This window comes from Aotus nancymaae, unplaced genomic scaffold (assembly GCF_030222135.1).
Source record: "Aotus nancymaae isolate 86718 unplaced genomic scaffold, 86718_ANA_hifiasm-v0.15.2.pri h1tg000033l, whole genome shotgun sequence".
In the NCBI taxonomy this organism is placed as follows: Eukaryota; Metazoa; Chordata; class Mammalia; order Primates; family Aotidae; genus Aotus; species Aotus nancymaae.
Window position 1 is genome coordinate 1,017,329 of NW_026988447.1, and position 15,746 is coordinate 1,033,074.

At 39.1% G+C, this 15,746-nt stretch overlaps 1 protein-coding gene across 1 annotated transcript in view; it reads right to left on the reverse strand.

The window, feature by feature from the left end:
- Nucleotides 1-280: 280 nt before the first annotated feature.
- LOC135277717 (carboxypeptidase E-like) overlaps nt 281-15,746 on the reverse strand; it is a 131,749-nt gene continuing 116,283 nt past the window's right edge. Inside the window, exons 5-9 of the mRNA XM_064383711.1 lie at nt 13,564-13,742; nt 9,912-10,051; nt 5,479-5,578; nt 3,114-3,232; nt 281-958 (exon numbers count right to left, since the gene is read on the reverse strand). Coding sequence (XP_064239781.1) covers nt 860-958; nt 3,114-3,232; nt 5,479-5,578; nt 9,912-10,051; nt 13,564-13,742 — 637 coding nt within the window. The 3' untranslated portion in view covers nt 281-859. The remainder of the gene's footprint in view (nt 959-3,113; nt 3,233-5,478; nt 5,579-9,911; nt 10,052-13,563; nt 13,743-15,746) is intronic.

A 15,746-nucleotide genomic window follows, 5' to 3' on the forward strand; every position in this document is an offset into this window, starting at 1 on the left:
ATAGACTTTGCAGTACTCGGCTTACAGCAGTCGCTTAACACATTTGAAAATGTATGGGAGGAATACAGGAGAAGCCACTATGAAGAGGATACATTTTTGTATCACAAGACCACAATGCTAGACCAAACATCTCAGAGAATTAAAATACACACCCTGGGGATTTTTTTAAACCTTTATTCATTCAGAATGCAATTCCGGGCCACTCTACAACCAAGAGAAAACCCTAAGCTTTTAGGCAGTGTTAATAGACTAAATAATATAATAGTGTTGACCCTATATGTACAAGCGAGAAGTCGATTTTTATTCTTTTCATAAAACCTCTTTGTAAATATGTATCTTTTCCTCCCACCAAAAATGCATTAACAAGATCATGCTTATAGTTAGTCAGCACAAGAAAAAAATGACAATTTCTACTGAACTATTTAAGCCTTGCAGTAGAGTGCTCACAACTCCGAGCTGTATCTGTTAACCTTTTCAATAGCATCCATTATGTGACACTGTCACCAATGTAAAATAACTTCACTAATTTTTAAAAGCTAGAATTACTTAAAAAGTTCTGCATTGTAAATAATACCAGGAATATTGCATTTAAGCCTAGGATGGCAAATTACTTAAATCTTTTCTATACTTTTTGTGTAATATATATACATAGGAAAATGAATACTATGTAAGAGAATGAAATAGATGAAGTTCTTATATTTTTACCTAAGAGCCTATTTAAGTAATGTTGATTAATATTTAAATGATTAAAAAATAAATCAATGTTAAGTATTAACTGCACAAAATCTAAAAAAAATTGACCACATTACATCATACTACATTATATAGGTAGACTTAAAGCAGCTAACTAGAAGCCTTTTTAAAAATTCAAAGTTTCTGACATCATTTTCCACCATTCCATCAGTTCTTCCTTCTCCTCTTCTTTCCTTTCAGAAAATGACTCCAGTTCAAAATCAACCTAAACGAGAAAATCAGGAGCATATTATTTTATCAAACTGCATGTGTTTATTTAAATTGAAATTTTAAAAAATGTAAAAGCAGTTTACACTCAATCTAGTCACCTGAATTAAAGTAAATAATCAAAAAAAAAAAAAAAAGCTCTTGTGATAAACAAAAGATACTTTCAGGGGGAAAAAAATTCAAAAGCCTTATGTTTGAAATGTGCTTTGATTTAATAGCTTTGAAGACAGATATAATTCAACAAAATTCCAGCTCCAGTCTCTTCTTTTCATAAAAAGGTATAACTGGCCAGGTGCAGTGGCTCACGCCTGTAATCCCAGCACTTTAGGAGGCTGATGCAGGCAGATAACCTGAGGCCAGGAGTTTGAGACCAGCCCAACCAACATGGTGAAATCCTGTCTCTACTAAAAATATAAAAATTAGCCAGGCATGGTGGAGCGTGCCTATAATCCGAGCTACTTAGGAGACTGAGGCAGGAGAATCCCTTGAACCCAGGAGGCAGAGGTTGCAGTGAGCCGAGATCGTGCCACTGCACTCCAACCTGGGCAACAGAGTGAGACTCCATCTGAAAAAAGAAAAACCAAAAAGATGTAACTTATAGTTAATTTTCTGCCTTTGGCTATTTAGTGAGCACCTCCTGTCAGCCTTGAATCTTCTCCTAATAGCTGAGGGAATGTGGAAGGATACAATTCAGCGTGCTGGTATCCCAAACTACAAGGTTCTGCTTTACAAAATCTTGAATTTATTAAAGAAACTGACAAAAGCACATATGGGTCCAAGCCACTCCCTTTGTGAATAGTAGTCTTCATCAGGTCTATGGAGAAGCCACACACTCCGTGTAAAAGGCTATTCAAAGTAGGCAATCCCCAACTCCAATCCCCCTCAGGCCCCATTCCAGATGGAACCAAGAGTTTCTTGATTTGGCCACTTAAACGCCTGGTTATCTTGGAACGTGATTACCTTCACTACATCCTTACATAATACATGCCAAAAAGACAAAGGATCAAAATAGTTGATCCTTTACGACTTGCTCCTGGGGCAATTTTTCTAGGTTTCCGTTACCCGAACATACTTCTTGATTTTAATACATATACGGCCCAATGTAGACATGCACAGAATCAAAGTCATATACCAGTCAAAAACTCAAGATATTTTGTTTGCAAAAACCGAGCATTTATACTCCAGGTTTTCGGTGCATAAACAAAAAAATAATAAATTCTTTTCAAGTAAGCCTTGTAGACTTTCAAGAAATCCTACAAGTATTCCCATGGTCCCAGGAATATAATACAAAGACTGTAGTAAATATAATACAAAGATAGTAGTACATTTTGCTCTAAGAGAAATTTTGGTCTTATCACCATCACCTTCCTAACAAACAAATGAGATCTACTTAAATAAGATATGGTTTTTGATAGTACTTAGCACAGAGAGCCTTGCACATAGAATATTCCAAATAAATGTTTGGCTAGCATCTAAAATTTTCTTTTATGGCATCTTTTTTTGGTCAAATATTTATTGAGAAAGGCACTGTGCTAGGTTTTAAAGATAAAAAGATAAATGGAACAGAATCCCATGTAGATTGAAATCAAGGTTAGCAAACAAAAATTTAATTTTTAAAAGTTTTATTTCATTTTCTTGTAAATCTCTTCAAAAACTGAGAAGTAGTAATAAAGCTTGATATTGCCGGGCGCGGTGGCTCACGCCTGTAATCCCAGCACTTTGGGAGGCCGAGACGGGTGGATCACGAGGTCACGAGATCGAGACCATCCTGATCAACATGGTGAAACCCCATCTCTACTAACAATACACAAAATTAGCTGGGCATGGTGGCGCGTGCCTGTAATCCCAGCTACTCAGGAGGCTGAGGCAGGAGAATTGCCTGAACCCAGGAGGCGGAGGTTGCGGTGAGCAGAGATCGCGCCATTGCACTCCAGCCTGGGTAACAAGAGCGAAACTTCGTCTCAAAAAAATAAATAAATAAATAAAGCTTGATATTGACTTTGCTCAGTTTTCTAATCTGTTTAATGGCGATAACAATGTTACCCACCTCATAGGGCTAGTATGAAGATTAAATACAAGTCACTTCAGTATGCCTGACAATGATAAATGCTTAATTCTTGTTATAATGCTTGGCTATTATTCTGATAACTTACCCCAACAGCAGGGCTATAAGGAACTGCCACTTTCTTTGTTATTGCTAGATAACCTGGAGCTGAGGCTGTCAGTTTATAGTTTCCAGGTATAAGCAGTCTCCAGTAATCACCATCCTTTGCTGTAGGAAAGCAGAATATCAAATCACAAAGCACATGAAATAGGCAGAATTATAAAATGCATAATTATATCATCTAAGGAATACCCAGTCTAGCTCAGTTCAACTTTTTTGATTCTCTATTTTTGAAGTAAATATATGGGGAATTTAATGAAATTTTATTGAATAGGGTGTGAAACTCTCTTTGCAGGCTTCATTTCTTATAGCTACTTCACAGATATCAATGTAAAAATGTCTAATAAACCTCAGAAGATCATAGACCTTCTAATCACATCAGGAGCCACACAGGTGAAAAGACAGATGAAGTCCGCAGGCAGCAGGATCAGAACATACAACCATCATGTTTTGACTCTTGCCAGATGAAGACTTGACGGTCAGAGATTCTTTCACGGTGTGTGGCCCAAAGGTAGTGCCCTCAGGATCTCTGAGGCCACAGTTAGAAATTTAGATTTCTAAAGACTTAGAATACATTGGGTACTCTAGTCCATTGAAATTACCATTTTCTTAAGTCAGTGATTCTCAAACTTGAGCGCAAACCTGGGAAACTTGGTAAAATGCAGTATCTGATTCCAGCTCCTGGGTTCTGCATTCCTGACCAGTCCGAGGGCAATGATAAGGCTGCGAGCAGAGGCCACACTTTGAGGTCCAAGGTCTTCATAGACACTTCACACCTCCTCCTTTTTCCTAACACCACTACACATCCTGTTCATCCTCACTGCCGGTTCATACTTTACATCTTATTTCATTGCAAAAATAGGTACAGTCAGAAAAAATTAAGCCCCATTACCATATCGTCAAATCTACCTCTAAACCCACATCTCCTTCAGCTAGTGCTCAATTGTCTTCTTTGCTTTATAGCAAAATTTCTGGAAAGGTTTGTCCACGTTCTCAATCTCAGAATGGCTCTTCTCTTATTCTTTCTTGAACCCAGTCCAATCAAGCTCCCACCACTCACACCACTGAATAGATTTTGTCAAGATTCTCTGAACTGCTGAATCCAAGGATTCATTCACAAGGTTCATCTTAGTTGGTGCTTTTTCACTCACAACTTCCTGAAGCACTTTAAGGCCTCCAGGACAACACACTTCATTTTCTTTCTACCTTCACTTCTGTTGCTGGTTCCTTCTTAGCATCACCTTGCCACTGAAAACCTGGAGTATCCTAGAGCCCCTCTTCTGAGTTCATTTCTTTCCACCCATTTATTCCCTAGGTTAGATTTTCCTAAACGTTTCATATCATGGAATGCAGAGAAAATAAATTATTTGTATGATACTTTAGGACTAACAGATAGGTTTCTTGTGGCAGGGATACTACCGCCGGATTTCACCCTCCCAGCTAAGGGGGTAAGATCTTGGCACAGATTCTGGCATACTGGCTGGCACCTAGTGGGCTGTTGATACATAAAGAATGGAGTTTTAGAGGACAAACTTTTTAAAGACTTTTTTTAAAAACCCAAGCTGTAAATGTGAAGGTTAAGAAAGAGGTGATGATACAGAGTGGTTTGGGACATAAGTTAAAGGTTAATCATCATAAGGTCTAAAAAAAGTCGTAGTTTATAGCTAAAAAGAAAAAGCTGTCGTTATTGAAAAGATCTCAACAAATGTCAAACTAAAATGACCTGGATCAGTGTTTATGAATGGCAGTGGGTAGATCTGCCAGAAAAATACATCATTTTTCCCACACTGGGAAAACGGAAATGGAGCTCAAAACCTAGAAGTAACTAACATCACACTTCAATCCTATAAATTATTGTTTAACCTTGAATCCCTGCGGATTTATTATATGGATTAAATGTAAAAATGTGTGAGAATTTTTAGGCACACAACCCGCAGCAGTTTTCTTCCTTCCCCTTCCCGCTCCTTCCTTCGGTCTCCCCTTTCGCAGCTCATTAGCACTTTTTAACAGAGACGAGAAAGTCACTGGTATTTTAACTCCAGCAGCTCCTTTTCCTTTGCCTGAAGAGCCGCGGAGAATCAGCATGAGTGGCACCACCTCCCTGCTCTGGGGCGAGGTAGCTGAGGAGAGGGCGCCATCTGCTGCACTTAGATTTCTAACGCAGCAGCCGTCCTGGGCTCCACTCGGCCTGATTCCACAAGTAAAACTCCACCAGGTCAAAGTTGAGAGATGCCTGTAGTGGTGACTCGGGCTATTTGTTTATCTTAGGAGAATATAAGACTTATAAGTACGATAATTAGTAATTATGCTCGTGTACTTAACGCTAGAGCCTCCAGATTGTGGCAAAGACCCACCGGATGTAACATCGTGGTCTATTCCTTCCACGGAGATGGTGGCATTGGCAATTGGATTACCTTGAAGGTCTCGGACAAATCCTTTAACTCCTCGGTGTATCTGTAAATGTCAAGAACAACCAAAAAATTCATATGACCTGTAAATTTATAGAAATGACCTTAAATATGTTTCATATCAAGAGTTCCTTATTTTCCAGCAAATATTGTAAATCCCCATTGTTTAACAATCAAGACACGCACAAAAGGCCACTAAATTTTTTGTGCATTTTATTCTGCCTTTCCTTAGAGAAATGAAAATTAATATCTTGTCTGAGTCCAAAAAAAAAAAAAAGACTTTAGTACCTTCCAAATCATAAAAAAAAAAGTGTCATATTTGTAAAGTTCTAGTCCTGGCGCATTTCAAAACTCACTCTCTTTTAAATTTGGTCATCTTTGTATCCCTTATATGGCTACTGTTAATTAACAAGGATATCATAATAAAAGTCCTTTAGACCAGGAGTGGTGGCTCACACCTGTAATCCCAGCACTTTGGGAGGCTGAGGCGCGTGGATCACGAGGTCAAGAGATCGAGACCATCCTGGGCAACATGGTGAAACCCTGTCTCTACTAAAAATACAAAAAATTAGCTGGGCATGGTGGCACGTGCCTGTAATCCCAGCTACCCAGGAGGCGGAGGTTGCGGTAAGCCAAGATCGCGCCATTGCACTCCAGCCTGGGTAACAAGAGTGAAACTCCATCTCAAAAAAAAAAAAAAAGAAAGAAAGTTTCTAATTTCTACCTCACTGTAAAGTAAGTCAGTTATCACTACAAGAACATATTATTTGCCTGTATTAGACACAAATATATTCGGTTAATATTAATGGCTTTGCTTTTTTCTGCCTCTGCAATCCAATGCTTAAATTGCAGTATGCAGTTTAACAAATAGTAAAAGAAGTAAATGTCTGTGATATGTCAACTTTTCTGTTTGAAAAATTCCAGTGTAGAAATAAATCTCAGTAGATGTGTATGGGCTGTGTCAACTCCCCATGAATTCAGACTGGAAAACTCGGATTGTATGACTTTTGCAAAAGAAATCACAAAAGTCCAAATTCCACTCATGCCTGGAGAAGCCGTTATACTACACTTGTGCTACCTGCAATGATCACTCCCCAGATTCGCAGACATCCCAGTTTCAGTGAAAGCTGAAAAAGCATCCAGAAGATTACCCACTGTTGCTAGAACTGTTTACATCAGTAGTCCCTAAACCCTCGTGTACTTAATGTCACCCAGAGAGCTTGCTGCAAATGAAGATTCTTGGGTTCTGCACTGCAGAGAGTGTGATTTAATGGTAGGAGAGGAAATTCATTTTTAATAAGAACTCTTGATCAGTCTGATGCAGGTGCCCATCAACCATTCTTTAAGAAATTCTTTGAGAATTTTGTGAACTAGACTGTTCCAAAGCTATTGAGTGGAAGGGAGGCTCTTCTCCTTAGCAAACTCTTTAATGAGATTTACAGTTCTAGCACCTGCAAACATCTCTTTAAAACTCTGCAAGGGATTTCCTCTCAAACAATTACAGAAGTAGATCTCCTAATCACCTATTTTCCATGAGTTGTAAACTAGTCCAAGCTTAGATTTTAGGCCCAGGTGTTTAATGACTAATCACCACCATTGTCAAGACAACAATTACAACACAGAACTTCTGGCAGCCCTCACTGATTTTTCATCAGCCTTTGTTTCCCTAAACTGGAGCGTTCTATGATGCAAGCTGGATTAGCTGATTATAAATACCACTCACTGATCCGACACAGCTTGCATCATAATGGCAATGCCATATCAAGGTAGATCACGTGGATCTGTGGACAGAGCAAATTCTTATTCCAAGTGGCAGAAAACAGGACTGTATAAGTTTATCCCTTTTCTTTTTAGCTTATTTATACATAAATTGATATCACTGTTAGAGGAATTGGATGCATGCCCACCTGCCACCATAAATATGACAAATCTCCTTTTCCTTGATGGTAATAAGATGTGTTTTATTTGTTTTGTATTATATTTTTTCTCAAGAACTAACAGATGATTTCAACAGCAGCTAAGCCTGTTTCTTTTTTTTTTTTTTTTTTTTTTTTTGAGACGGAGTTTCGCTCTTGTTACCCAGGCTGGAGTGCAATGGCGCGATCTCGGCTCACCGCAACCTCCGCCTCCTGGGTTTAGGCAATTCTCCTGCCTCAGCCTCCTGAGTAGCTGGGATTACAGGCACGTGCCACCATGCCCAGCTAATTTTTTGTATTTTTAGTAGAGACGGGGTTTCACCATGTTGACCAGGATGGTCTCGATCTCTTGACCTCGTGATCCACCCGCCTCGGCCTCCCAAGGTGCTGGGATTACAGGCGTGAGCCACCGCGCCCGGCTAAGCCTGTTTTTAAATTGTTGATCAGAATGATGATTTTATTGGCATCAACGTTAGTAAGTCTTATGGTACAGCTCCAAGGGGCCTTTTCCAAACTCCCATGATTGGGTTAGGTCCCCTTCTGTGTACTGCCATTGCTCCTTGTAGCTAAGCCTTTTTTTTTTTTTCTGCCAGTTATCCTCCTGCCTTGTGATTAGGTAATCATGTTTCTGACAGCACTAGTGTGAAACCTTCCTGAGGGCGGTCACTAGCCCCAGTGCCTCACAGAATGCCTGGGATGCGAAACTGGTCAATAAATTTTTGTTGCAAAAATATATACATAAAATTAAAAGCACTTTATTAAGGAGGCATTCTTTGATATCTAAGTGGAGAACACCCCAGTCAGTCCCATCTTACTTGCTCTATCTAGAAACGTATTTTTCCATCAACTTCGCTCTTGGAAGATCCATCCAAATACAGCTCTCCTCAAAGGAGACATTCTGTAGGGATTCCCATCAAAGTTGTTCTAGGGTCATTGTGGACTACTTATCCTTAGTTTTAGTTATTGGAAAATATCTTTTTAAGCTAACACGCAGCAGTAATCTATTGATTGTTTACAAATCCTGTGGAATGAGTGTTTTAATCACGGTCTGTCATCAGTGGGTCTATTCCATGATAGTCCCCGGTAAGGTATTACAATATACAAATATTTGGCATGTGTAAAAGAAATCCTATGCTGATTTTGCTTTTGCTTTTCTTTTTTTTTTTTTTTTTCTATTTTTTTGGTAGAGCAGCCTTTCTTCAAGGGAGGCTACAGAAAGACATAGGGACCACTGCAACAGGGCCTTGCAACAGTGGAGAAAGAAACTGGATTCAACTCCTGGTTTTACTTTAAAAAAAGTGTTGATCTTATATGTATATGTTTATATGTACATATATACATATAAATACATAAGTGTTTCTTTAACGGCATTTGTTTATGCCAAATTAGCTTAACACATTGGTCTGGACTATTCATTGGCACATGAAACTAACATCAGTCTACTTGACTTTGGGTGTAAATGGCCACATTCAGAATAAAATTTGAAGGCTGTCAAAGCCCTGCAGGAATGAACAGACTCTTTTAGGTGCTTCCCCCGCCACTGCCACTGGTGCCAATGTCTACACACTATACAGGGGGTGTAGTTGGCAGGGGACTGGCCAGAGTAGGTGAAGGATTTTATTCTGGCAGATGGTGAGATTCCCCACAATTCTATGTGGATCCCATTGGAATGGCTACATAAATGACTCTCTGGTAAAGATCCAAGCCTCTGTTCTGAAAGGCAGTATAGTATGGTGATTCTGGAAACAGATGCCCTGGATTCAGATTCTAGCTAAGCAATTTCAGGTGAGCTGTCTAACTTCTCTGTATCCCTGATTCCTTATCTTTAATTTAGTGATGATTTGATGACGATGATGGTAACTTCCCTTATAAGGTTGTTGTGGGGATTAAATGCACTTATTATTACATAAAAGGCATTTAGAATAATGCCTGGGAAATAGTAAATAACCAGTAAACATAACTCATTATTATTATTATTGCCCGGGATGCAGCTGAGTCTAGGGTGAGAAAGATGAGGCCTGTAAAGCTCAAAACTTATGGAGACATTCACTCTCAAGTGCTAATCCTGTACTCGCAGGCCCCTGAGAAGAAAATCCTCCTGAAAATTTGCATTCTAGGTGCCTCGCTTGCCTCACTTTGTCCTGGCTCTGCCTGGGATGCCTCAAGTGATCAGGGTGGGAGAGAGTCCTAGGATTGCCCTTGCTTAGAATAATACAAACGAAAACAAGATTCTACATCTTTTCTCTACACCTCTCCAGTTTAGTCAGTTCTTGGTGAATAGTCACGAGCCACAAAACCTACGACAAATAAAAGCCTAACTGAAACACTGCTGACCCCTGCCTTTCAAATGCGGTGTTCTCATTCTGCACCAGATGGATTCCCCTGGACTCTTCTTACAAGACCATTGTGTGGCAGGTTTAAATGCTTCTAACTCTTGCATTTTATGCTAGGGACTGTGTTTACCTGCTCGAGGTAGCTAATAAGGGAGTTTTTGTTATCCTCCCAGTAGGTCTTCAGAGTCTCTTCAGGTGGGAACTTCTCACAGCTAAGCTCCACGGTGATCTCAAAACAGTTGCTGCTAAGGTAATTGAAGTCTTGCATCCCTGCCAAAATGCCAAATGGAAAGTCGAAATATGCATGAGGAGCCTAAAACTCTACATATACGAGTCTTCTGAATCAAGAACCAAGTAAAAAATATGCAAACCAAGACATTTGGGAAGCCTGTGGGAAACCGTAAGGGAAATCATCTGCTGTAAGGGAATGAACAGCATAGGTGGGGGATTGTTTTACCTTAAAAGCACAATCTCTCAAGTTCCTAAGCAAAAGAGTTTGCTGCAACAGAGTGCTATTGCAAACATCACCCAACTTCCACATTGCTGGAATGGGCTTTGAAGAAGACAGCAGGGTAAAAGACGCCATACCTACTGATCTGTTAAAGAAATGCACATCCCTCTAAGTGTACCTTTCTACTGGAGAAGATCGTGGAGCTTCATGTGAGATGATCTGACATATTATATTTCTCCTTAAGCCCAATCAATATCATAGTGTGTTCCTGAGGAGTCTTGAAATATACTACTGTCCATCAAGGAAAACGATGAGACAAGTCTCAATTGTTTTAGATTCTTTGCCAAAGCTAAGGATGTACTGTGGAGACAGGTCTATGCCTTTCTCCAAAGATGATTTTGAGGGCTCCAAATTTAAAGGGGAGAAGGTGGGATATTGAGAAGCACACCGTTTTCACATAAGCAAAAGGGGGCAGAGGAAAAATGTGGGGAGTTATGGGGATCACTCCACCAGCATAGAGACCCCTCCGTGTCTCCGCCATTACGGAGTTAGAGCCCGGACATATTCTCCCCCCGCTGAGGGCAGTTGAGCTGAGGAAAAAAGAAGGAAGTGATAGAGGCCTGAGTTTGCAGAAGCCTATTCTTGATCCACTGAGCTAATGGCATGTCTGGGTGAGGCCTGCGTGACTATTTACGAGACTATTGTCTCTTGAAGTTCCCGTTCTGGGCTGGTTTTATGACTCTGTTTACCTGCATTCACTAAATCCCGTGATCGCTCACATGTTACTAGAAAAATGCTACCCCTCAAATTATCGCTCGCCTTGATGTTATTTACCGTAACTGTAGTCATTGATAAGAGGATAAGAATCTTTATAGGATAAGAATCTTTTGTTTGTTTTGGGTTCAGCGATCTTTAGATAAACCTGTATGCTACCCCCTCCCCTGCTTACTTTGTAATTTTCTCTTCCCTCCTGATAAAACTATTGTAATGGGACCTACATCTGTCACTGTACGAAAAAACATATATAAGCTCCTGTGCACAAAGAATAAATCGCTGATCTGAGCACAGCTCATTTCAGACCTCCAGACCCATTTTTCTCTATCTCTCTTTTCTTCTGTGCACTCTCTCTTCCAGGTATTGGGACCCTCTTGCTGGTCAAGAGACCCCCAGCAGACATGCCGATCTCACGGACCCCAACAGGGAGTCTGCATTTTACATAAGATAACACAGACAAAAATGGGGCAGGGGAGCAATCAGATATGCATTTGTATCAGGCCTGCTGGGATGACTGTATTTATAAAGATAAGATATCCATTTACATGGCCATGGTGAAGTTTTAACAGCTCACCAGGAATTTCCTTGTGGGCAAAATATGGACTGTAAGATCGTCTTACAGTCATCTTATTTAGGAACCAAAAGGGGAAGGCGGGTGTGCATGACCCAGTTCCCAGCTTGACTTTTCCCTTTAGTTAAATGAGTTTGGGGTCCCAAAATTTAATTTCCTGTCACACTTTATATTAATTCAACCATCACTGAGTATCTACTACATATAAGATATAATGATAACAATACTTCAAATTGCACCAGAGAGAATGTTCTGCATCCAGAACAATTTTAATTTAAATCTGACTCAAATTAGTAGTGGATGCCATTAGTGCCCCTCAGATTGCTTTTATGGAGCCAGGACATCCAGCCTCAAACTGCTACAGGTGTTGGCTGCTAAGAGCTCACAGCTACCCCATCCCCACTCCTTTTCCAGAGAATTGCTGGTGGGAGCCAGAATCTCCCACACGGCTTGGGAGTTACATCCTCTTATCTCTCACTCCCAATTCCTTCTAGCAGCCCACAACCAATGGTTGACCGATATGGAGCCACCAAAGGCTGGTCCCCATCCCTCAAGGGGAGACAAATCTGCCCTGATTTATGCTCCAGGCTTTTTCCAATGGCTTAGACCAAGGCTGGGCTTTACCTGAGACCATACCCCTGTTTAGCTCTATCCTCTTCCTTGACCCACTTCCCTCACTTCCCCACAGGATTTTTCCTAGAAAGTGCTCCCTTAATAAATTACAAGCATCCAAATCCCTATCTCAGCCTCTGCTTCTAGAAAATCTGACCTAAGACATGGATGCAATTCACTATATACAGAACTGAAGACTATCAAAGCTTCCTTTAATTATTTAGTTAAGTGAGACATAATCATTGACTAATACTAATTTTATTGTTAATAATATTTTTATCAGTATTTTACTGATATAGATCACTTTATATTTTGCAGACAATACACTATTTGTTCAAAAAGGTGTTCCAAGAAATCATTAAAGTTTTTATAAAAATTAAAATATAAAATTACTTTCCATCCGATGTACTAGACATGCTCTAAATCCTAAATTTGATATAGATCATATTTCTCAAGCTATTGGGGGAAAGTCTGATCTGGTTAAAATGCAAAATATGAACAAAAACAGAATTAACATGTATCAGAAAGAAAAAATCAGAAAGAATATTTTTCTCAGTACATAATTCAACACAATTAAACATATTAAACAAACCAATACCCTACCCTACAATTAGCTAATGCTGCTACTACCGTAACAAATTTTCCTTTTCCAGGTAACCCATAGAAAATTTTTCTTAAGCAAAGAGAAAAGAAAAAAATATAGAAATATCTTTGCATTTCACTCTTCATCCTCGAGTGTTAGTGAAAATAAGAGCTCTGTAAAGTCCGCCCTGGGACAAGGAAGCCAAGAGAGCTGCCTTTGCTGCCTAGGAAGGGCTCCCCAGCTGCCATCCCACATGGCAACCGCTTCTATTTCAGACTCCATAAAAGGCGGAAAGCTACCTGATCTAATATGGATTATTAGAGTAGTGAACATAAACTAAATATTCCATGTCAAACAGTCCCCATTAGCCCATCATTTAGTAAAAAAGTAGTGTGCACCAGGTTATGCTATAAGCCAAAGCAAGCCCTCTAAAATGTATATTTACCTATAGTGAAAGCATGACCGGCATATACTAAGGATGCCATCTTATTCCTTAAGGCTGGAATTTAAAAGTAGGTAGTTAACGATACTCAATTTATTATTTTCCCAATGAATGTCTTCAGTTCATTTCCTGAATCTCTTTAATTAGCATCTCAATTTTTAAAATCCACAAAAACAAAATTATACACAATAATTATTCATGCAAAAAATTGACTTGAATGGAAGAACCATAGATTCCGTTTACTTTTTAATGATGGAGGACGATTGAAGATTCTCTAAATCTAAATCACTCTCTAATCTACATGGTCCTTGTAAAGAAGCTACTATCGGACAGCTCACTGAAAACTCACCTCCAGGTACACTGTACCAAGCACCACCATTGGTGGTTCCGTCTACAAAGCTGCTGTCATCATCATTCTTGCGACATGGTGGCCGACTGGGGTCAGACATGGCTGGGTTGAAAGAAGAGTATGCCCGGGCCAAGTTTTGGAAAATGGCATCATCTGGGGAGGAGCTGTATTCATGAGCACTACCTAGAAGACAAATCCATAATGTTAAAGAAACAAGCACAGACCAAGCAGCACTGCATGTTTTCTAAAGAGCGATTCAGTGTTGAGTAATTGTATTGTTGATGTATTTTTTTACTTATGTAACTATGAGAAAGAGGCAAAAGCTTAAATACTAAATAATTACACTTAGTTTTTAAGTTATAAAATTTCCATTCCCAATACTACAAAGTAGAAAGTGGGTAGAATGTACACTCCACTTATTAATTGAAAGCTTCACAAGAAAAGGTAATAAAGTCATGGTAAACTAGGCCTGAGAGAATAGCAGGGAGATTTTTATCAAAATGCTTAATTTTAAAAAGTACCTATATCAACCTCATACCCACTATCAATCATTCTCATATATACCATTCAATATCTGGTTTTAGATTTTTTAAATCTACTGTATGTATTATAGAAATAAGTAACATTTTGATACACTGTATTCTTATTCAGGCATTATAAATTACGGAGGCCTATAAGTTTCCCAATTATCAGCAAACCACAAAATCTCTAAATTTACTTAACAATATTATTTCACTAAAGATGTTCTTCACCACTCAGTTTTCAATATCTAAAATTATCAACCCAACACCACCATTAAAAAGTGGGCAAAGGACAAGAACAGACATTTCTCAAAAGAAGACATACAAGCAGCCAAAATAATTGGGAAAAAATGCTCAACATCACTAATCATCAGAGAAATGCAAACTAAAACCACAATATCATATTACATCACTCAGAATGGCTATTATTAAAAAGTCGAAAAGCAACAGATATTGTCATGGATTTCCACCACTGTTGGTGGAAACGTAAATTAGTACAACTTCTATGGGAGACAGTATGGAGATTTCTCAAAGAACTAAAATCAGAACTATCATTCAACCCAGTAATCCCACTACTATCTATCCAAAGGAAAATAATCATTATATAAAGAAGACACGGGCACTCATATGTTTATGGCAGCACTATTCACAAAAGCAGAGTCACAGAATCAACCTAATTGTCCATCAATGGTTGACTAGATAAAGAAAATGTGGTACATATACACTATGCAATACTATGCAGCCATATAAAAGAATGAAATCATATATTTTGCAACAACATGCATGGAGCTGGAGGCCATTATCCAAAGTGAAATAATTCAGAAACATAAATCAAATGCCACATATTCTTATTTATAAGTGGAAGCTAAACAATGGTGTACATGGACATAAAGCTGGAAATAATAGACCCTGGGGACTCCAAAACGGGTGAGGATGGGAGGAGGTGAGGGGTGAATAATTACCTATTGGGTTCACTCTTCTGGTGATGGGTACACTGGAAACACAAACCTCATTATGTAATATATCCATGTAACAAACCTATACATGTACCCCTGAATCTAAATTTTTAAAAAGAAAATAATCATCCTATGTTTACAAAGAGCTAACTTTCCAAAGGCCTCTGAGAATGGATGCAAAGCAGGAAATTCCCTGGAGCAACAAATATCAAGTTGAAAATATCTATCTGGCTGAAGCTTGCTTTGTCTGAAGCTTAACTAAAACTAGTTAGAGAAAGCCAAAGCACCACTTCCCGTCCCTGAACCACCAGAAACAGTTCCAAATGCAAAACTGTGTGAACACAATAAGACACGTGTAGAGATCCACGTGGGCCCTGATCAAGCACCAAGAGGCTGCCGCCATGTTTAAGCCATCTTCTACATGAACCTACACAACTTCTGTAATCTCTCCACTTTATCAGTGTCCAGGAGTGACCCAAGTTTATGCCTTGTATTTTCTCCCTTTCTGTCGGCTAGGTACTCCGTCAAGATCATGTTTCCCTTCACCTAAACTTTGAAAAAGTGAGTCCTTTTCTGCCAAATAGATATGCCAACAACATATGAAATGATGAGGAGAGGTTTCTGTTAAACATATTTATTTCAATAGGCAAAAACATGTAATGACCAGTTTCTTAAAAGAATATTACAGAAATCATCCTATAAACCC